The sequence below is a fragment of the Terrapene carolina genome, unplaced genomic scaffold (assembly GCF_002925995.2).
Source record: "Terrapene carolina triunguis isolate 2854851 unplaced genomic scaffold, T_m_triunguis-2.0 Scaffold130, whole genome shotgun sequence".
Lineage (NCBI taxonomy): Eukaryota > Metazoa > Chordata > Testudines > Emydidae > Terrapene > Terrapene triunguis.
This window is the reverse complement of record NW_020664481.1, coordinates 18,223,603-18,246,457: the sequence shown is the minus strand read 5'-3', so window position 1 is coordinate 18,246,457 and position 22,855 is coordinate 18,223,603. Positions and strand designations below refer to the sequence as shown.

At 41.5% G+C, this 22,855-nt stretch overlaps 1 protein-coding gene across 3 annotated transcripts in view; it reads left to right on the top strand.

Moving 5' to 3' along the window:
- LOC112109798 (translocating chain-associated membrane protein 1-like) overlaps window positions 1-15,439 on the top strand; it is a 56,383-nt gene extending 40,944 nt beyond the window's left edge. For all 3 annotated transcript variants that reach the window (XM_024204441.3, XM_024204440.3, XM_024204442.3), the window contains 5 exons: window positions 1-36; window positions 3,627-3,731; window positions 7,013-7,156; window positions 12,715-12,875; window positions 14,807-15,439. The exon at window positions 1-36 is cut by the window's left edge and continues 35 nt beyond it. In XM_024204441.3, coding sequence (XP_024060209.1) covers window positions 1-36; window positions 3,627-3,731; window positions 7,013-7,156; window positions 12,715-12,875; window positions 14,807-14,880 — 520 coding nt within the window. In that variant the 3' untranslated portion in view covers window positions 14,881-15,439. The remainder of the gene's footprint in view (window positions 37-3,626; window positions 3,732-7,012; window positions 7,157-12,714; window positions 12,876-14,806) is intronic.
- Window positions 15,440-22,855: the final 7,416 nt, after the last annotated feature.

Below are 22,855 nucleotides of genomic sequence, written 5' to 3'. Positions count from 1 at the left end.
TTACATTGCTCACATATCTGGTGCCTATGTACTGAAGTAAGTATTTGTAAATGGTAACTAATTGAAAAGTTTTACTTCATTATTCCAGTTATCAATTTTTTTTTTTACTATTTTTCATGTGGCTCTGTGTATTCCCATTTATGGGTACTGTGCCACCTTGTGGTGCTGTACAGTAAAACCTTCTAATAGCAGCATCCGTTAGATCGCTCTCGTGACCTTTCCCGCTTCCCTCAGCATCAGGACATATTAAGCCAAGGCTATATAGGGGGTGGAGCGACCTCACCACCTTAGATCCTTCCACATGCCTGGATAGATGTGAAGCATTCTGGTCTTTTTGGAACCAGAGCCTTTTTTCTTGAGGTAGTTAGTGTTGGTTGTTGGTATGTAGTTAGTTAGTGATTCTTTCCAGTTCTGCATTATGGCAGAATTGAAGAAACAGAAGAACCTGGGTTTCAAAAGGTGCATTTCCTGCCTGGCTGTCTTCCTAGCATCTGATGACTATGTTCAGGGCCTCAAGTGCCTGGGAGAAACTCATTCTTTTTCTAGGTGTTTGATTTGCTGGACCTTTTAGTCCCAGAGCTTTGCTTACAGCTCCTCCTTCTCAAGGAAGCTCTTAAGGCCAGACCCTCTGGATCTGAACAGTCCTCAGATCCAAGGTCTAAGAGGCCAGTCTTGGTTTCCAGCAGTTCCAAAGGACTGAAGGGCTCCAAGAATCCACACCCTATGTTGGGGCTGGATGCCCCCTAAGTCAAGCTCCCAAGGCTACATATGTTTGAACCAAGGGCCATGCACTTGGCTCCAGCTGCCCTGACTCTGGTGGAGCAGTCGAGAGAGAATTTGGCCACCATCACTGGTGCTGTACTTCATGATTTGCAATTGTCTGATCCTGTCGAATTCCTGTGCTACAGGGCCAGGATCAGATTCAGTGTTCACTTTTGGCTCCAGGAAGATGGATTTCATTGGTGTGTCCTAACTGGGGTATCTGGCAGTCCAGATTTGGCCCACAGGCTGCCTATTGACTACCCCTGGTATGCCATGCAGTTCAAATAACTGCCCCTCGATCTCTCCTACTTCTCCCTCTCTCTAGGGACCCCCGCCTCTCATGAGGCGAGTCTTCTTGAAGTAGAAAAGTTGCTTCTGTTAGGAGCAGTCGAGGAGATTCCTGACTTAAGGGGTCAGGGCTTTCATTCCTTTTATTTTTTGGTTCAAAAGAAGGATGTCGGGGGTTAATTGGATACTAGATTAAGGGACTTGAATAAGTATGCTCAGAGGCTTTATTTCCAGGTGTTGACTTTGGCCTCCATAAATCCCTTCACTGTTGCTCATGGATTGGTTCATGTAAGGGGTTGGACTCACCCCTGCGGCACCCCCTATTGGTTGCTTTGGGGAATCAGCTTGTCCAGCGTCTGGAGCGCCCTCTACAGGCCAGTGATCCACCTTGTCCCCCTACTGGCTCCCGTGTCCCTCCCAGGACCCCGGTGCCCCTTGCTCTGGGTGCTGCCCCCTGGCAGTACCCACACACGCTAGGTCTCCCCTCCCAGGGGAACCCCTACCCACTAACCCCACCTCGCCTCGGTGTAAGGCCACTGCCAGTCACCAATTAGCCCCCACTGCCTGGGGCAGACTGCAGTATAGGCCACTCATCACAGGCAAGGGTGGGTTTGGACCTGCTGCCTCAGTCTAGCCGTGGGCTGCCCTCTGCAACCCCCAGTACCCCTTGGCCTTCTCCTAGGCCTCAGCCTGGGGCTTTCCAGGCTGGAGCTCCCCAGCTCCTCAGCCTTTCCCCAGCCCTGCTCCACTCAGGTACCCTGTCTCTGCTTCCTGCAGCCAGGCCCTTCTCTCTCTGAAGGCAGAGAGAGATTCTGAGCTCCTGGCTCCCAGCCTCTTTATACAGGCCAGCTGGATTCTGATTGGAGCGTGGCCCAGGTGCAGCTACTTCCCCAATCAGCCCAGTAGCTGCTTCCCTGCCCCAGCCTTCTCCCAGGGCTGTTCCAAACCCCTCAGGGCAGGAGCGGGTGTCCACCCCGCTACAGTTCACAACTCTCTATCTAAAGGATTTGTATTTTTATATTTCTGTTAATCACCATCATTCCAAGTACCTTTGATTTATAGTGGCTGGGAATCATTTCCAGTACAAGATGCTTCCATTTGGCCTCTCCATGATGCCCAAGGTATTTACAAAATACCTCTTTGTGGTAGGGACTCATCTGAGCAATCAGGGTATTTTCAGTATCCCTATCTGGATAACTGGCTACTGAGGGGCATTGTGCATGAGGACCTGTTAAGCCATATTGTCTTCACAATCAATCTCTTTTCAAATCTCAGGCTACTTTTCTACTGCCAAAGTCAATTCTCTGCCCCTTTAAAAGGATTCCCTTTATAGGATCCATAGTGCACTCTGTGGAAGGGAGAGCTTTTCTCCCAGAGGACAGATTTCTCAAAATGAGTGAGCATATGTAAAAGATTTGACAGTGTTCCTCTCGGAGAATGAAATTCTTCTTGGGTCTTGTGGTCTTTATGGCAGCCACTACATTTTGTGACTCCATTTGATTGTCTGATAATGAGACTGTGCATTATTGGATATCTCATGTCTACAGACCAAGCCAGAACAGCCTTCAGATGTTGATCACCATACCTCAGAATGTTATAGTCTCTCTCTAGAATGGTGGTCAGTCAGGGCAAATATGCTCAGAGGTGTACAGTTCAGTGCTCCAGTCATCCCTGACAGTAACTTCAGTTGCATCAAACAAAAGTTGGGGGGAGCCTCTCCATTTGACAGTTCAAGGGCACTGGTCTGTGCAGGAGAGACCCCTGTGTAACACACACACACCTTCTGGGTGTGGTGTTCTGTCCCATCTAGTGGCACCGAGACCACCAATTTTTTGTATATCCTCTAGATTGGTTATGTCTTATACCAAGAATGATAAGGGGTATTTGATTTCTTCCCAAACTATTTCTTGGTGGATTAAACAATGCATTACTGAATGCTACATACTGGCAAAAATTCTTGTATCTGCTGCAATTAGACCACTAGACAGGTGTGGCTACCTCCTTTGCTTGTCTTAGGTAGGTGTCTGTTGCTGAAACTTGCAAACTACAATCTGGACTTTGATGCAGACTTTCACTAAGCACTATGCTCTGGACTTGGCTTCTAAGGCAAACACTGGATTTGGCAAAGCAGTGCTTGTCTCTATTCAACTAGGACTCTGGGTCCACCTCTAGGTTAGTCTCAGCACTGCTTATCAGTCTGTTCCATAAGTGGGAATATGCAGAGCCACTCAAAGAAAAAATGAAGGTTATTTACTTGTAATCAAGGTTCTTCAAAAGATCTCTGCCTATTCACATTTCCTGTTGTCTTCCCCTCTCTGTCAGAATATTTGTTTATTCTGTGTCTCTGGCTTTGTGGTGGAAGGAATTTAGATGATGAGGGTGCTCTATCCCTTATCTTTGTCTTTGATATGTTGTGATGCTGAGGAGGGGGGTAGGAGTGGGAGTGGGAGCATTCAAGATGGCAGTGCTAGAAGAAGGTTTTACGATAAGACAGCACAATACCCACAAGTGTGAATATATAGGGCCATCTTGAAAAATCTCTGTTACAAATAAATAACCTTCATTTTCCGTTACAGCCTTCAACGTCTGGGGCTAATTTTGCTGGTACCTCACTATCTAGTGGAGCTCATTTTTCATGCCTCACGTCTTTTCTACTTCAGTGATGAAAACAAGCAGAAAGGGTAAATTTTGCATATACTATCTTACTTTTATTTTACTACCTCTGCGTTTAATTTTCAGAGCTCTATTGTAATTTCTATTGGCATAAACGTGTCTGTATGCACGTAATATAAAAAGCAAATGTTAGGACATCACACATCCTAAGCTATAGCTGAGATCCCAATATTACTATTTGATTGGCGTTCCATGAGAGCTCCAGTGTCATTATGTAGAATCAAGGAAACTGATCTGTCACTTCATGATCGTAATAATTTTTCAAGTAATATTTGTTAAAATCATGTCTTGGGTACATGTTAGCCATCTCTGTTGTAAATGCCTACCTGCTCCAATATATTTTTAATTGCAAATATATTTACGGAGATCTATATTTTAAAAACAAGTGCACCTTAGAATAAAAGTAATATGGACACCAAAATCATTACACCTCTCTCAGAATCTATTTGTGTTTTTGAACTTTGTTCATTATTGTAAACCAATACAAAAGAACTGACAGAATTATACCAGTATTTTATAGTAATAAATGCACAAACAATCTAAACAACGTGTATTACTTTTATAATAGGAAGAAAATCAGTCTGTGCATTATCAGTTTTATATTCTGCCCCTTCTTTGCAAGGGGTGGACAGGAAGAGAAAGTAAAATACTTATAATTTATGGAAGGCAACAGTTTCGAACAGCATATAAAGTAAAATTGTTTATTCTATATCTTGAGTGAATTGCTCACTTATTTTGAGATGTAGAGTTATAAGGACAATTGCATCGAAGCTGGGAAGGGGAAAGACAAGAGGACTGGTTTGTAGAATGAGGGTGGAGGAAGTGAACTTTGTGTGTGAGCAAAGGGGAGGAAGATGAAACTTACAAGAAAGAAGTATGTAACTAAGAAGAGGGGTGCTCTGCATCAATCTGAACACTTTACTCAAATCTCAACCTTCATGTCTGTTCGCAATTCTGCTCCACTTTTCCACTCCTGTCTCTTGTAGTTTCTCCCTCCACGCTCCTAGCTTTGCAAGACTTGACTGCCCATTCATGTGAGACTTCTACAAATGTTATCTTGCTTTCTTCCACACAGCCTCTTATGCATACACAGTCCTCTTTGAAATAATCTGTAAGACTACTACCCTCTTCTCCATATCTCTTCCCAAGACCTGTTTCTGTCTCAACTCCTAACACCAGCATTTAAATAATTAGGCTGAAGGTCATTTGGAGAAAGTCAATATTTATTAATGCAAATAAAGTAAAAACAAACAAACAACTCTCTTTTTACCTATTTTTTTTATATGTTGTTCATCTTAGGCCATAAGCTCTCTAGACCAGGGACCCTATCTACTTTTATTTGTGTAGCACCCAATGCAACAGGACTGCAATACTGATAAGGACATCTGGCCACTACTATAATACAAAGAATATGTTGTATTCCCCCTTCTGTCTGATTAAACAATGTGTTCTTCAGGATAGGGACAGTCTTCCTCTGATTAGGAAACACTTATCATTCTTTGGGTGCTACCATAATCTTAAATAATAATAAGGAATGGAAACCTATCTCCTTAAAAGATGAGTTAGAGAAGCATTTTGAGTGTTTTAGGAGAACTAAAATATTGCTGTTTATTATAATCTTGAACAATAAACCCCCATCAAGAGCCATTTCTCAGCCTGGAAGCCCATGTGATTAGCGACTTCATATTTAAGGTTATAAATTCCCACTCTCATAGCTTTCCAAAAACCTTGGCTTATTTTTCTAGGAGAAAAAAAACCCAACAACTTCTGCTTGAACTGTCACAGGCTGAGTATAGGAATGTTAGGTATTTTTCTTTTTAAGTTTGAGATTAATTGAACAAGCTGTGTTTGAATTGAGATTCTGAATGCACTTTTCATTTTGAAAATCGTTCTAGTTTTTGTCCAATAAATAAGTAGCATGAAAAACTTCTGTACTGCTGAAATCTTTAATGAGAACTGCTTTCTATAGTTTATGTTGTCGTGGTATTCTTCTAGATTAAGTGTAACCATCTCAGTAGGCCACCTCCTGTTCAACTGGTTAGAAACCAAAGCTTTTGCTCTCCAAATTGGTAATAGGTGAATTTCTCCCTTACTGACTTCTGTGAGAGATCTGATCAATCCTCACTGAGACAGTAGCATTCAGAATGTAAATCAGTCAGTAATCTCTACTTACCTCCCAAAATTGCTACATACTGGAAAAGCTTAAATTCTTGGTCCTGGCTACTGGCATGGATGTGGGACAAGGAATGGTAGTGTCTTTTTTTTTTCTTTTTTTCTTTTTTTTTTCTTTGGGCACACCTCTCAGCTTCCAGCTCTTGGCTTCAACAGTGTCTCTAGTGATGGCTATATTGAGGACCTCCAGTATATAGAATGAGGATTGGTGAGGAGATATGGAGGAAGACTTAAAGTTTAGATAGTTATCTAACTTTTTGTATTTTAATTGTGTTTTAACTGAAATATGCTAATGTTTTAAAATAATGGAGATCTTATCTTACAGCCAACTAAAATTTAAAAAGAAAAATAGTTGGGAAATTCATAATAGATGCTTGTAACTTTTCATTGTCCTTTTCAGTATTTATCCACCAAATTTTTTGTTCTCTGCAAGCTTGGATATTAAAATGATATCACTTTGCTCTAAGTTACCTACAAAGTAGAAAGGTAGTGCTTCAGTACTGATCCCATTAGCTTGCAATTCCTTATTTCCTCTTTCCTGCCACTACCTTCCTAACCTGTACACTTCTTGCTGTAATAATCTGCCTTTGTCCTCCCAACCACTTATTTTTTATCCATTTAATCTCTGTGTATTATTGGTCTAGTCATCTCTATGGTTTTATAATGTCCTTGCTATCTTATATATAATTTACAGCATGAATATCAATCTGACATGTACTTTCTGCCTTTACCCTGTTTCTGGGTCAGGGAAATTCACAATGAACTCAGCACCCAGATTTGGCATTCCATGTGGCAATACATTTAATTGCTATTATATACCCCAAATTTGGAAATTTCTAAGCACGCTTTTGAAAATAAAATTTAACTTCTATATTGAAAAAAAAAAAGTTTTATTTGAGGCATAATTGAGTGTATATGGACGGGGGGGCAGAATTCACTGATGTGGGTGGAGAACTAGATGTAGAATTCCTGTAACTGTTGTTCATCTCAATATACCTTTCCTTTTCATCTTAAATTTCAGTGCTCAAGGAAGCTTAATAGAACTTGTACAGTTAACCAAGTTGAAAAGTGGTGGACAAAGGGAGAAGACACATTAATTTTATTATTTCCTTTTCAGATTTACCCTTTGGGCTTTACTGTTTGTAATGGCTCGTCTTTTGACCCTAACCTTATCTGTGCTCACATTTGGATTTGGTTTGGCAAGAGTAGAGAATCCAGGTTTTTCCATAGCAGACGGAAACTTCAATGTACTCACTGTGAGGTATAAAAAAGCTAGTAGACATTCATGTTTGAGTAAAGTGACACTTTCAGACTGCCTTTAATATACCTATCCAAGATGGTAGAGCTTTTTGATGGAGAATTTTCCTGGGTGGCTTTTTTCCCAGGATTTTGGGGTGGAAGAATTTTTTGTTGTCTTTTTTTTTTTTTTTCTTCTTCTCCACAAAGCAGGGACTGCTATTACAAAATACATGCTAAACATAAGAAATCTCTTTGTTTTTCTTTATCGGTGTTTTTATAATTGAATTAATATGACTGCTGTGCAAAAGATCCTGCATAACATCGTGTGAGCTTTTGCTTTAAACTTTCCCTGTGGCCATTATGAACATACTGTAATTTTGAGATATCAATGCCTTCATTTTTGATCAACAACTCTTTAGGAAAACCCAAGCAATCTTCTAACATGTTCATTCTTGCTTGCTCATTTTTGAAGTCACATTAATTTTTCACCGGGAGCTCCGCTGTTTAACCTGCATTTCAACAATCTGTTCATTCAGTAGGTGGAAGGGAAATCGAATTTGCTTTGTCATCATTAAATCTCATTCTTAGATCACTTGGCACAGGAGGCTGCAACTGTACAATTTGGTACTAGCTACTGAAGGCTGTCTGTTATATTTCCTTGATAAGCCTGGATACTTCCCCTGGTGTACTTACCTGTAGCTCCCATTTATTTAATGCAGACTATATGCCCTGTCTTAGATGTGCTCCTTGGCCACATCTGGTTTCCATCAGAGTGAGAGGTTTAAGTTCTTGTTCGAGGGCTTGCTCATGTCCATTCAACTTAGGTGTGTGTGCTTGCCACATGCACCAGTGCTGGAAGTTTTTCCCTCAGCGATATCCGTAGGGGACTGGCTCTGGTGCCCCCTGGAGTGGCGCGCACGCGGTATATAGGGCGCCGCCGGTTCCCCCCACCCTCCGTTCATTCTTGCCGCCAGTGACGGTGCTGGAACTGTTGCTGCTTCAGCCAGTGCTGTTGCTGCTTGTTCGTATGAGCTAGTTATCTCTTGTATTCTAGTGTATATAGTTTTCTGTTAGTGTTTATAAATTCCTTAGCTATAGCTAGAGACTTCGTAGGTCCCAAACGGGACTTTGCCTCAGGATGGGGCATGCCCTGGTCCCCAGGCTTAAAGCCTGTGATCGCTGCAAGAGGCCCATGCCCGTTAGTGATCCACACAGCAATTGTCTGCGTTGCTTGGGCAAAGGGCACATTAGTGAGAAGTGCAAAATTTGCAAGTCCTTCGAGCCAAGGACTAAGAAGGAGAGCAATATTTGTTTAAGAGCGCTCCGTATGGAGTCAGCCCTCACTCTGGCACCAGAGCAACACTCCAACTAGGCGCTGAGTACAGTGACCTTGGTACGCAGCGCCCCACTGGGACCATCCACTGGCCGGCACCAGTCCCCATCCGTGGCTCCGACCAAGAAGGCGGTGCAAGGCTGGTCTCCAACCTCCTGCAAGGGAAAGGAGAAGACTGGGTGCGAGCAAGGTCCCAAGCCGGGCAACTCTTCACCTACGTCTCAGAGACCGCGGTACCGCTCCAGGGACCTGTCAAGGGATCAATGTTACCATTCCTCAGACCACCTAGGAGGGCATCACTACGTGCAGGCACTTCCCAGCACTGGGCCCGTTCCAGCTCCTGGTCCCGCTCCTCATCCCCGGTACCGCTCGTCAAGCGCAAGACCTAGATCGCCAGCTCCAAGATGCCACGGATCCGTCGAGCGCCACCGGTCCCTAACACCCTGCTCCAGATCAAACTCCAGGTGGAGTGACCGGCACCGGTCTGGACACAGCCACTGTTCTGCTCTGTCCTGGTCACCAGGGAGCGACTGCTCAGGATCCAGTCCTGGTTCAGAGCAAGGTTCTCTGACGGTGGGACAAGCTCCCGTACCAGCAGTATGGCTACATTGTCGGCACCGAAACCGGCCTTGTGGCCTCGGGTACCCATGGAACGTGTGGGGGTTCACCCAGCCCTCCCAAGCTGCCCGCTCGATGTCCAGAGCCTCGGAGAGACCAGCTGCCTCTCTCTCCCGCCCTCCTCCGGTGCATGAAGCCTCTGGCGTGAGGACCCCGCAGGTCAAAGAGGGAGCAGGGGAACAAGCCACTGAGCCACCAATGGGTGTGGAGGACCCTATGGCACTGGCATCTTCCTCGTTGTCGCCAGATGAGGCTATAACAAGCCTCCACCCCCCCACCCCCGGATGACACTACAGTGCACCAGGAACTACTGAGGAGGGTCGCTGCCAACCTGGGTCTTCAGGTGCAGGAGCCTAGAGGAACCCTCGGACTCTCTCTTCCATGTCCTCTGCTCCACAGCATTGGCCAGGGTGGCTCTACCCCTTCATGATGAGGTCTCTAAGATCAATAATGCCCTCTGGCAAACTCCCTCCTCCCTGCCACCCATCTTCAAGAGGGCTGAGCACACGTACTTTGTGTGATCCAAAGGCCACGAGTATCTGTACACCCACCCTGCACCCAACTCCCTAGCGGTAGAAGCAGTTAACCACAGGGAGCGACAAGGTCAATCTGGGGCTACCACTAAGAACAGATTCCAAGACACTAGACTTGTTTGGGTGTAAGATTTATTCATCCTGTAGTCTCCAGTGGAAGGCAGCCAACTATCGAGCCCTCTTGGGACGCTATGATTTTAACCTGTGGCAAGCTATGACCAAGTTCGAGGGCTCTCTTCCTGAGGCTTCTAGGAAGGAGTTCCAGGCAATTATGGAGGAGGGCACGACTGTGGCCAGGGCGACACTCCAGCCGGTGTCGGATGCGGCGGACACTGCCGCCAGAACCATGGCCTCGGCCATCGTCGTACGCCGGGCATCCTGGTTGTTCTTCTCTAGCTTGTCCACGGAGGCTCAGCAGTTGATCCAAGACCTTCTCTTCGATGGGAAAGCCCTGTTTGTGGAACAGACAGACAGTAAGCTCCATGGCCTAAAGGACTCCCGCATGACCCTTAAAACTCTGGGCCCGTATGTTCCCGGCCCTGCCCACAAGCGGTTTAAGCCGCAGCAGCCTCAGAGCCAGGGGAGCCACCCTCACCAGGAGCCTCCCCATAAGAAATCCAGAGGCTACAAGCGGCATCCTAGCCAACAGCTTTCGCAGGCCTCTCAGTCAAGCTCAACCTGCAATAAGCAGGTGGCAAGCACTCATTTTGAGGGTACACCCGAGGGTGACCTACCGGACTATTCCCAGGATCCTCCCTTCCCTATTTTTGCCAACCGCCTTTCTCCTTGCCTCTCTGCATGGGCATCTATAACATCAGACCGATGGTTCCTCAGTATGGTGGTGCGGGGTTACATCCTTCAGTTACTTTCTACCCCTCCTCTTCCCTCTTCAGGGACCCTTTTCACAAGAGTCTCCTTGCGCAGGAGGTAGAGGGGTTACTGCAGCTAGGTGCGGTAGAAGTCGTTCCTCCAGAATACAGGAACAAGGGGTTCTATTCCTGCTACTTTTTAATCCTGAAGGCCAAGGGCAGTCTGCGACCTATCCTGGACCTGCGAGACTTGAACTGCTTCCTAGCAAAGCTGAAGTTCCGCATGGTCTCCCTGGCCTCCATCATCCCCTCCCTGGATCTGGGAGACTGGTACACCGACCTCGCTCTGAAAGATGCGTACTTTCACATTGCCATCTTTGAGGGACACAGATGCTTCCTCTAGTTTACGGTAGGTCCCAACCACTATCAGTTTGCGGTCCTCCATTTGGCTCCCGTTTGGCACCGTGGGTATTTACCAAGTGCATGTCGATGGTCGCTGCTTACTTCAGACATCAGGATGTCCAGATCTACCCGTACTTCGATGATTGGCTAGTCCAGGGCAGCTCCAGGTCCAAAGGGATGTTGTGATGCTATTAGCCACCTGCCATTGTCTTGGCCTGTTGGTAAATGACAAAATAAATCCTGTGGCCCCTGCCGAACCGACTGGACCTGCTGTCACAGGATCACGGTCGACTTTTGCACCCCAATCTTGCGTCCCTCTACCTCATGGCGTGGATGTTGCATGGCTGACCCCTGAGGAACAGACCTGTTCGGAAGGGGTCCAAAAGGTCCTCTTTGAGAGTAGAAAGCCCTCGACTAGGCAGACCTACCTGGCAAAGAGGATGAGGTTCTCCCACTGGGCAGCCGAACAGGGCATCTCCCCTTCACATTCTTTGGTGCAGTCAATCTTAGACTACCTGCTTCATTTGAGGAACCAGGGCCTGGCACACTCGTCTATCAGGGTGCATGCATCTCGTGGCCATTTCTGCCTTTCATCCGCCAATCCCAGGGGCAGACTGTGTTCTCCCATGACATGACGGTCAGGTTCCTCAGATGCCTTGAGAGACTTTTTCCTCAGGTTTGGTCCCTGGCCCCTCAGTGAGATCTCAACTTGGTTCTGTCCAGGCTCACAGACCCGCCCTTTGAGCCTTTGGCCTCATGCTTCCTGTCTCACCTATCATGGAAGGTAGCTTTCCTGGTGGCTGCGATGTCAGTGAGGCGATCTCCGAGCTGCAAGCCCTGACCTCAGAACTACCGTACATGGTCTTCTATAAGGACAAGGTCCAGCTCCGGCCCCACCCGTCCTTCCTTCCCAAGGTGGTGTCTACTTTCCACATGAGCCAGGACATCTTCCTTCCGGTCTTCTGCCCTAAACCCCACGAGACTAGTGAAGAAAGGCACCTTCATGCTTTGGACGTAAGAAGGGCCCTGGTTTTCTACCTAGATCGGACAAAGCCTTTCTGTAAGTCGACTCAGCTTTTCTTCTCTACAGCTGATAGGATGAAGGGCCTCCCGGTGTCCACGCAGAGGATTTCTAACTGGATCACCTCTTGCATTTGGACCTGTTATGAGTTGGCAGGAGTCCCTCCGCCGTCAATCGTCAGAGCCCACTTGACCACAGCACAGGCACCTTCGGCGGCCTTCCTGGCACACTTCCCGATCCAGGACATCTGTCGAGCCACGACGTGGTCCTCGGTGCACACGTTCACGGCCCACTACGCCATCACTCAGCAGGCCACGGATGACGCTGGGTTCGGCAGAGCTGTGTTGCAATCTACACCTCCATGAACTCCTACCCACCTCCATGGGGTGCTGCTTGGTAGTCACCTAAGTTGAATGGACATGAGCAAGCACTCGAAGCAGAAAAGACAGTTACCTTTTCCGTAACTGGTGTTCTTTGAGATGTGTTGCTCACATCCATTCCACAACCCGTCCTCCTTCCCCACTGTCAGAGTTTCCGGCAACAAGGAACTGAGGGTGGGGGGAACTGGTGGCACACTATATACCGCAGCATGTGCACGCCACTCCAGGGGGCGCTGGAGCTGGTCCCCTATGGATACTGCTGAGGGAAAAACTTCTGGCACCGGTGCATGTGGCGAGCACACACACCTAAGTTGAATGGACATGAGCAACACATCTCAAAGAACACCAGTTATGGAAAAGGTAACTGTCTTTTCTAAGAGTGATCAGCAACTTTTTTAAATGGACATTTGATGCTGCTTTGCTGTGTAACAATGTATAGTTGAAACTTTTATCTAACTTCTTATTTTAATCTGAAATCTTTTAGGATTAGTTGCTTGGCTGCAATTTGTCTAACACAGGCCTGGATGATGTGGAAATTTATAAATTTCCAGCTAAAGAAATGGAGAGAGCACATCCAGAACCAGATTCCTAAGAAAAAAATCACTTGCACAAAGAGCAAATCAACAAAAAAAGAACCAAACAGAGGTCAGTAGGGTTTTTTTTTTTAGTCACTTCAGATAAAAATAAATATTTTTATGCTCAATTTGTTCTTGAAATCTTTTTGTATTTTCCTTGTATCAGTTCCCAAGGGAGCTAATGTGTGGTCCATTTCTTATTATATGGTGAAAATAGATGTCATTTTTAGCTTCCTCAAAGTTAGAAAATAGTCTGCATCAAAACATATTTACTCGTGGTACGCTGTATTGCATGTTGCTAACTCGAGCCAGCAGAGAGAGAATACTGCACTATAATAAAAACTAAAATTAACAAAAGCCCACAGAGCTAATGTTCTTTCTAGAGTTGATGTCCTTTACTGAACTCTGCATAGATACAGACTCCACAATTTCTGCATATTACTAGGTTGAAAACTTTAAAAAAAATTAGTCTTTAAATTGTAATAGCACTTTAGAATTCATCTTTTTGAATGCTTAAAAAAAACTGTATGTTGTCTATTTTAGTCTGATTAGAGAGGCTTTTAAGGTGGCCATTTTTTCTCGATGACCATAAATTCTATTTTTATTGAATTTTAGGTAATTAACAAATTGCTGTCACTTACTCTTCTAAATTCTACACCAAATCACAGAGACTTCTTTCTATAGTGACAATTGGATCCTTTATAAAAAACAAAACAACAACAAAAAACACCTACTACTGTGAAATTAAATTGTAATCACTGGGAGACCTGTAGTGAACAAAGATTCCCTATTGTATTGCATAGGCAAGATCTGGAAGAAAATTACATCTACTAATAGGAGGACTAACCCTATTTGGCAGAAGTAGACTGGGAGTCTTCACCCATAAGATCCAGTACAGTGCTCTGATTAGAAGCCTATTACCAGTTGCTGGAATTTCTACCAGGATGCTGTCCCTGGACCCTTTTTGGGAGCTCCCTTGTTCGTATCTTTCTATACCTAAGGGGCTGTGGTACTTCAGATTTAGATGCACTACTAAGCACATAATCCAGTGCCCCTGGAAGTCGATGGAAATACTCCCATTGATCTTAATGGGTGTTGGAGAAGCAGCTTTTACTCTCCACTACCTTTCAGAGCCTTCAAACTGCTGTAAAAGAAGTGTGTCTGCTTCTCTATTTCTCCTCCAGACTTGTGGATCCTTCTCTTTCTCCTATGGATAACTTCACTGCTGCTGTTCATTGTTTTTCCATACAGAAGCATGAAATTGACACTATTCTTGAGCTTCACAGCTGCCCACAGTATTCTAAATAGCAGCAGTGAAACTGTAATCCTGTGGACTTCACACTCTGCTGCGGGTGGGAAAATCAATGACCAGGAGAGGCTGAATGTCTGTAGGTACAGGAGGACGACACTGCATTGGATTACACTTACCCTTACAATCATAAATTCTAGAAATGTGTGTGTGTGGGGGGGGGGGGGGGGGGTGTTTTGGTTTGGTTTGTTTAAATCTTAGATTCTGCTGAAGCTGATGGTGGTGGTCCCCTAAATCCCCAGGCCAAGCTTCCCACTTACTTAGAGTGAGTGGATTTTTCAAGCCCTGAATAGAGGGATCCAGGCTAGGTTGAAGTTAACGCATACAGATTGATTCGCAGTGACTGCACAAGATTTTAATACTAGGGGACAAATATCGTAGGTTACCATAGACTTTTATTGTGTTAGCATTGATAGTTCACACACAACTATAGTAAAACAAAATCTTCAGGTTCCATCCTCCACTGGCAAAAGGAATGATAGGGAGAGTTAGGAGGTAAGTATTCTATAAGTCCTTCAAAACATTACCTTGTTCCACCTCTCTAGTGGAAGGCCCCAGAGCTTTGCCTACATTAAGTGTTGAATATTGTCATCTGACATTTTTAGGTTTGCATATTAACTTTTTGTTTTTCATTCTGCAGAGGCAAATAGCGTATTACCTGTACTTTAGCTTTCCCTGTTTTAAAATTTCAGCTAACTTTGTCAATGGAGCAGTAAAATTAGAAGATGGAGCATCACCCAGAACAAGAAAATCAAAAGCATTATGAGATGGAAGCTAAAATCAGAAGACAACATATTGACAGAAGACTGTGATTAAAAAATATAATCTGTCACTGCAGAATCATAGGCTATTTGTCTGTCTTGTTATGATTTAAATGGACACTATCAAGTTAAAATATATTTTAAACACATTTTTTTATTAATACATAACTTACTATGAAAACTGGTCACTTTTAATCTAATTTACTTTACAATTAGTATTTACCTCTTTCAGTTTCACTCAATTTGGACAAGAAAATAGACAAATCACTTGCACTTTCTGGCTCTTAGTAGCACAATTCTGCAATGTTTGAGTGACAGACGTTTCAGGGGAATATTTCAATCTAAACAATCTGTATATTTGGAATTTTTAAAAAAGTTGGAAACATTTTCATTAATATTATGGTTTAGAAAACCAGTGGTTTTACAAAACCTAAATTCTGGGCCAAAAATATCTGACCGTGTATGTTTAACTTTAAACTTTTGCACAACAGACTCTTCTTTTTATCACATTCTGATATTGAAGTAAGAGATAGTACAGTATGTCTGAAATACATGTTAGCATAGGGGAAAAAAAAGAGTAAATGACATCTATTTCCCTTCAAAGATTATATAAAACTTGATTTATATAACATGCTCATCAAATTCTGACTTAATATACCTAACTTCCTCTTAGGTGATTGTGATATTTTAGTTAGACACACAGATTATTGGATGCAGTCGCCTTGCAGAATTGCCAGTGTACATAGGGAGTTTTGAAATAGTTTGTAATGTCTTGTTTGGAAACAAGTTGCCAATTAAACATCTCGGGTGAAAACCTGGTGCCATTGAAATAAGTGACAAAGATGTCATAGATTTTAGTGAGACCAGCATTTTACCCCATGGCCAAATCTTGTGAAAATTTACCCCTGGTAATTTTTCTTTAATTTTGGCACTGACCTGTTTGAAAGTTACACATGGCTTTTTCATAAAGACTATGAAGTTGAGTTCAGGAAATGTATTTTCTGTAGCTGCAATTTTTTTTTAAAGGTGCTAAGATTTTTAATTACCTGCGTTAGGCAGCCACTTATTTTGGTTTCAAATTCAGATTTAAGTTTTTATATCTCCATGAAGCTATTAAGATGCTCATTACTTAAATACTATTTTAGATATGATTCATATTTAAATTTCTAGACCATTTCAGTATGTCTTTTCAGAAGTAATAAGGTCTGATGCTGGTATAATTAAGTGGTCTAATAAAGACTGCATTATAGGCCTCTTATCCCCAACCAGTGGCATCAGTTTTGCATGGCTTCTTGTACTACTTGCCATCCTTTCAGCCAATTGGATCTTATTTCTCCAACACACAAAATTCTGTTCAGAAAACAGTTGATTTATGCAGTAGAGCTGACTTTATAATATATGCCTTGGGTGCATAAAACACTAGAGAGGTGCATTAAATTGCATTGTCACATGTTCTGAAGTGTCTGTTGTTACGATTTAGGAAGAAGGTTTACAATTTCTTACGTGTTCATGCCACAAAATATATTTACAACTTTCTTGAAAGAATAGTTACTTAAAATTTATCCATATGTAGGTTTTTCTTTAATACTATTTCTCCCTTCCCTCCCTCCCTGCACTGGCTACCCAGGTTCTATCTTGTGTTTCTTGAAGCCGTGCAGTCTTTTTTAGTGAAGTGAAGCAGAATCTAGTAGGACTGAGGGGTCACTTGTAAAAAGTTCAGCTACATTTACCCAATTTCTCCCTCTAGAAACTGGCTATTGACCACCTATTCATTTCAGACAGACCCATGTAGTCACATACAGTAGAAACAGTTTTTGGCTTGTTCACCTAAGCTACACTCGATTAAACAGTATTTGCCACTTATCACACAGCATGTTCAAAGCACCTTACAAGCATAAATCCTCATAACCCTCCAGAAAGGTAGGTAAGTAGCAGTGTTCTCAGTATATAAGAAACTGACCGATTAAGTGACTTGTCCAAGGACACAGTGAGGATCACTGCCTCTGGGAGTAGAAATCAGGATTCCTAATTCCTAGTCCAGCGAATGAATCACACGTGACTCCTGGCCACACTTCTGTGAAAAGCAAGTGAGTGAGAGACTAAAGGTTTCATATCGTATTACCAATCCCTTGAGCCATTTTAGGTGTTGCCATGTTGATCTAAGCACTTGTTTGACTATGATAAGGCTACTGATATTTTTGTAAGTTACCTACATAGTCATGACTGGTATATCTAATGCTATTTAAGTCTTATGAACCCATTTTCTAATTTGCCCTAACTGTTCCCATGTGCAAATGGTATGTAGGAGTATCATATGTGATTTCTCATAAACCTGTACATTTCTACTAAAAATGTTTACCATGGAACTAAAATATATATTTTTTTAACAATTTTAATAAACGTATTTGTATAATCATGAATGCCTCATTTGATAAAAGTATCATCTTATGAGCAGTTTTGGTGTGACCTGCTTAGTCTCTCTATCATACTGCTCACAAGACAATGCTTTCACTGATAAATAACTGCACATGTAAGTATACCATACATTTAGGTTTTGGGCCACTTTCCAGCTGAAATGGCCAAAGACTAGTTATTATAGAGGTAAAAAATCTTTTACCCTGAGAAGGGAATTCCTACACTAAGGACACTGTGAATACAGGATAAAAGTTATATTGCTTTTACATTACTGATGCAAACATTTTCTTGAATAAAAACATTTTCCTTTCCCCCCATCCATCGCAAAAGCATTCAGACCAAGATTTAAAAAAAAAAAAAAAAAAAGCCTAATTTTAGGCTCCTATATCTATACTTATGCACCTAAAAATTGGCCAGATTTTCAAAAGCGTGGAACACCCAGCAGTTACAATTAAGTAGCCAGATTCCCATTATGGGCACCGCAGAGTATTCAACACTCTTCAAAATCTGGCCACTTATTTAGGAGCCTAAGTGGTAACTTAATTTTAGGGTCCTGTTTTTCTCAAAAACTTAGCCCCAATCTTTTCCCCTTCAATATTATGGAAAAGTACATTTCTAGCACACTGCCTATTAATTCAGTGAACAGAATGTACTTGAATGCTATTCTTGTTGCATGTCATACATAATGGACACTTTAAGGAATCTACACTTCTGAAGTCAAATAATTTAAGTGAAACATTTAAAGTGTCCTTGGCATATAACTATTGCGTGTATGGATACTGTGTTCATACGCACATACAATATCTGTAAAATAAAGATAGGAATCTCAGTCTTGTAGCATGAGAGAAACTCCCACTATTTCTTTTAAAGGTAAAAATCATTGTTTTTTGTCATTCCATTGCATTTTTGGATGCTCACTGTGGAATATCAAAATGCGTGAAATGAACTAGGCCTGTGCCTTAATATTAAGACATTTCAGTAAACTTTAAACAACTTGCAGCAAAAAAAAAAAAAGTTCTTTGCACTTAATGCAGTGTGTTTTGACAACTTTGCAATGTAATTCTACATATATTTTAGTGACTATTGCACTGTTTGGAATGTCAAATGATGGAAGATGGAAAGTTGGGGATGGGAGGGATATGGCTTATTCACATCGGAGCTGGCTGTTCTGAGGCAGGGACTTGTGTGATGACTGGAGTTGGTAATGACTAAAAATAGTAACTTGATCTTATTGTTCAAAATTCCTTGTAGGTTAATATGTAGACTGATTATTTCTGTTTTTAGTTTTTGTTGCTGTTTGTTTTTTGGAGTGGTGGTTTGTTGTTTTTCCTACCTGATTTGAACATGTATGTGTAAGGGAAGGGAAGATTATGGGTTAGGGGAGTAGAAGCTAGGATACTAGTAAGACTAATAAATAACTGTACTAATGTTCCCTTTTGTTTGAGTACAAAGCCCCCCACCCACCTAATAATAATTTTATTGTATTTGAAAGAGTAATTTTAACAATCTTCAAAAATAAGAACCCCATCTCTGTACACTGCAGCCTGTCTTGAATTCATTTTACACTGCCAAACAAAAATTCACACATGGTTTTGTTCCATGGTGGGAAGAAACTTTGTGACACTTTCAGGACTCCTGTACTTGTATTAAGCACAATATTTAGGAGGAAGCTATGAGAGAGGGGTCAGCAATTAAAAATTCCTAAGTGCTTTACAATTGATTTTGGAAATATTGTCCAACAACCTCTTCTTCTACCATCTTTGAAACAACAACCATTTTCTAACAAAATACTAAACTAATCCATATCTCTGAAGCTATAACAAGACCCTAATTCTGCAAAGCACATACTTAACTCTCATTGACTTCAATGAGACTTATGTGCATGCATAAGTGCTTTGCTACATTGGGGCCTAACTCAAATATATATAAATCAGGATTACAGTTGGGAGTGCATACTACCTCTTCATCTTTAAAGCACATTGGTGTCAAGGGTGGAATTCTCAGAGTGCCTAAATGTCTTAGGAGCACTTAGGACTTGTGCCCAGAGACCCAAAGGTATTTAGGCCCCAAACTCCTTTTTTAATCAAGGGGCATTAGAGGCCTAAATATCTTTGAGGATCTGGGCCTTCTATTCCTAAATTATATAGGCCCGAACTTTTAAAAGTATTTAGGTTCCTAATTCCCACTGATTTCAGTGGGAGTTAAATGTCTAAATATCTTTAAAAATCTGGGTCTTAGGCACTTCTGAAAATGTTACCCAAAGTGTTTAAGATCATACACTAACAACATGTATTTTATTACAGATAATGAATTTCCTTGTTTTATAGGTTTGTCAGACCTTCACAAAACTAGTTTGATATTTTTTAATTTTAATAGAATTATAAACTTCTAATACATTAAAGGCCAAGTTCTGCATTTATGCTTCCTTCAACCCCATTGACTTAGCTGAGGTTGTATGAGATCTCAGTGCAAAATCTGAGGCAAAAACTCTAGTCCTGTGACAACACCATGAATAGTACTATTCATTTGCATAAGCATTTTACTTAAATCATAAATAATCTTTTTAGTCATTTCAGTCAATTTTCTGTTCTGTCCTGTCTAGTTATAGACTTCAGTTGCACATCAGGAGTCCTTCAGAAGTAAGGTTTATTTGGGGATGGGGAGCATGCATAGTAAAGTCACCTGCTAAAAGCTCTTATCAGTTTCAAATAGAAAAAACTTACTGTGTAAATAACTTATTATGAAACCAAAATTGGATCCTCTTATTTTAACCCTCAGAACATGAAAGGGTTATGCTTTATCTGCAGTGTATTGCTTTAAGGTTACAATGACATTTTCTAGTAAGTACAAATCATTTAAGCTACCAACTTGTATTTTTTAAATTTTGAACAGATTTACTGATGCTGTTCCTGTGGCAGTATTTTAACCAGGGCCTGATCCAACTACTAAAGTCAACAAAAAGACTCCCAACAGGAATTGGATCAGGCCCTAATGGTACATATTTTCTTTGAGTTTGCTTCTCTCCAGCTCCAAGATGTATATGAGAAAAATTTCTAAATGCACAATATCGTCAAATAATGAAGCAGTGGTACTTCACATGCTATACATAATGTATTTAATTGGGTTTCCTATTACATGATTTGGCAGAGGGGGCAATGAACTATGATTTTTATAAATGTATCATCTACATCTGATTGTCTCCCAACATTATCTATTGGAATGGCTGCTATATCTAGTTAAGTTGGAGGTATATTGCTACTTGGAATACACTCTGATGCATTCCTTAATCTGCCTGAATGTTGGCTTCTTCCCCCACCCCCAAATGTAATATATGCTAGTACTGAGAATTGTTGGCTAAAAAGGACCTCAATACTGTAAATGGTAAAGTTATAGATGTTAAACCTCTCTTTGTTACTAGTTTTAAGCCTCAGACGTTGAAACTATAGATTTAACTATCATGAACAAGAGAGTAATGTTTACAAACTGTAATAGTGTCTTAAAATTTTTTTACAATTATCCAGTAAAATTCTTATGTAGAGCTAACTCTACACTTAAACCAGCAATGTACTCCATATTATATTGCTCATGAACCATGATTAATGTGGAACTGTCTGATTGCAACAAATATGGAAGCTTTGTTTTTTAATTGATGTTAAACTGTACTTTCCATTTAATTTAACTGATTTGTCTGTTCTCTTCCAGTTAATCTTCTTGAGTGCTGAAATGCATTGCTTTTTCTAATGCATCAAGAAAAATAAATCTGTTAAAAACATCACTTTATCCACCACTCTACAGGCTAAAATACCATCAGTTATTTTACTTTTGCCCCCTGTAAAGTTTATGTAATTGGTTGTTTGGTTTGTTTTTGTTTAAGTTTGTAAAACATAGCACAAAAGCTATGTTTTCTGATGTATGTAAACTAGTGATTATTCATTTGCTTGGTAAAATGTCTAATAACCTTGCTCCATAGAAAGTGTTGCTGGTATTCTGTAAATGTTTGATATGTATTTATGATACTTTTTTAATTCTGTAATTTAATTTTTTTGTTGCCATTAAATCCATGTTTTATTACTACACTAAATCAGTTGATTTTTGTAGTTTGGTCAATTAAGTAGTCCAGCCATCTGAAAAGCATTAACAGTGTCTATGGAGAAAGTATTATAAAAAGTGTGCACATAATTATGCAAAGTGCATCTGGGTTTATTCCTTTTCCAACATTTTATCTCTTTCCTGTTGATAATCTTTGCTTAGTGTCTGCTGCCAAGAGGCACCTCTTTCTTCTGTCTCCATAGTGCACATGATCCTTCTATGCTGGTCCAGACAGTGGCTGAGAGGAATTTTCTACATTAGATTTGTTTCTCCCCTTCCCCACACACCACTCCCCAGAAGTGCAGCTACACAAATGCATTGCTGCTAAGCCCTTATGTAGACACACTTGCACCAATATAAAGCAGGTAAGTTGCAATTTTTACAGCTGTGCAGCATATCTATATTTAGGCTTTGTTTAAACTTAAAAGTTATGTCTGACCCCTGCAGATATGTAGGGGAAAAAACACACCCCTGCCTGACATACCTGTACCAACAAAAGCCCCAGAGTAGATGCAGTGATGTTGATAGACGAGTGCTTCTGTCTACATAGGTAATGTTGTTTGGGAATGTGGTGTTCCTAAACTAACACAAAAACTTCCATCAGCATAGGCTGCATCTATACTATGCCTGCATGACAATTGTAGGCTCTCTGAGAATTCTAACTCAAATGCAAAGGGGTGCCATCTTGCAAATAATACTGTATATATACAGTGCTTTACAAACATTAACTCAGTGTAGTATATGCATGGTGAGACTCCCTCCCCCCACCCCCAAAAAAGAAGAGCCTGACTCATTGACTTTCAATTGTAATTGTGCTCATAGGCTTTTTTGAAAATCCCATCCTCAACCTGGAATCTATTTGGTTCTTTTTGGCTCATGCAGCACTAACTATAGAACAGGGGTTGGCAACCTTTCAGAAGCGATGTGCTGAGTCTTCTTTTATTCACTCTAATTTAAGGTTTTGCGTGCCAGTTATACATTTTAACGTTTTTAGAAGGTCTCTTTCTATAAGTCTATAATATATAACTAAACTATTGTATGTAAAGTAAATAAGGTTTTAAAAATGTTTTAGAAGCTTCATTTAAAATTAAATTAAAATGCAGAGACCCCCCGGACTGTGGGCAGGACCCGGGCAATGTGAGTGCCACTGAAAATCAGCTCGCATGCCGCCTTTGGCACTCATGCCATAGGTTGCCTACCTCTGCTATAGAATTTTCAGGCAGACCATAGTTCAATTTTGTCAATAATGCATGAGCCCAAATAGAATCTACTGTACACAAAGTAGATTGAATGTCACTTTTCACAACAAAACTGCACTTTGAAGAAATGACTAATTTAGAAATTTATGTTTGATTCCAGGGAAAAAAAAGACCCTCTAAATTGCAGGAAGCATGTTAAGTAATACATTAAAAATGGATGTGGAATCAACTAAAGGAGTATCCTCCATGCAACATTAAGGAAATGTGCAGTCTTGGG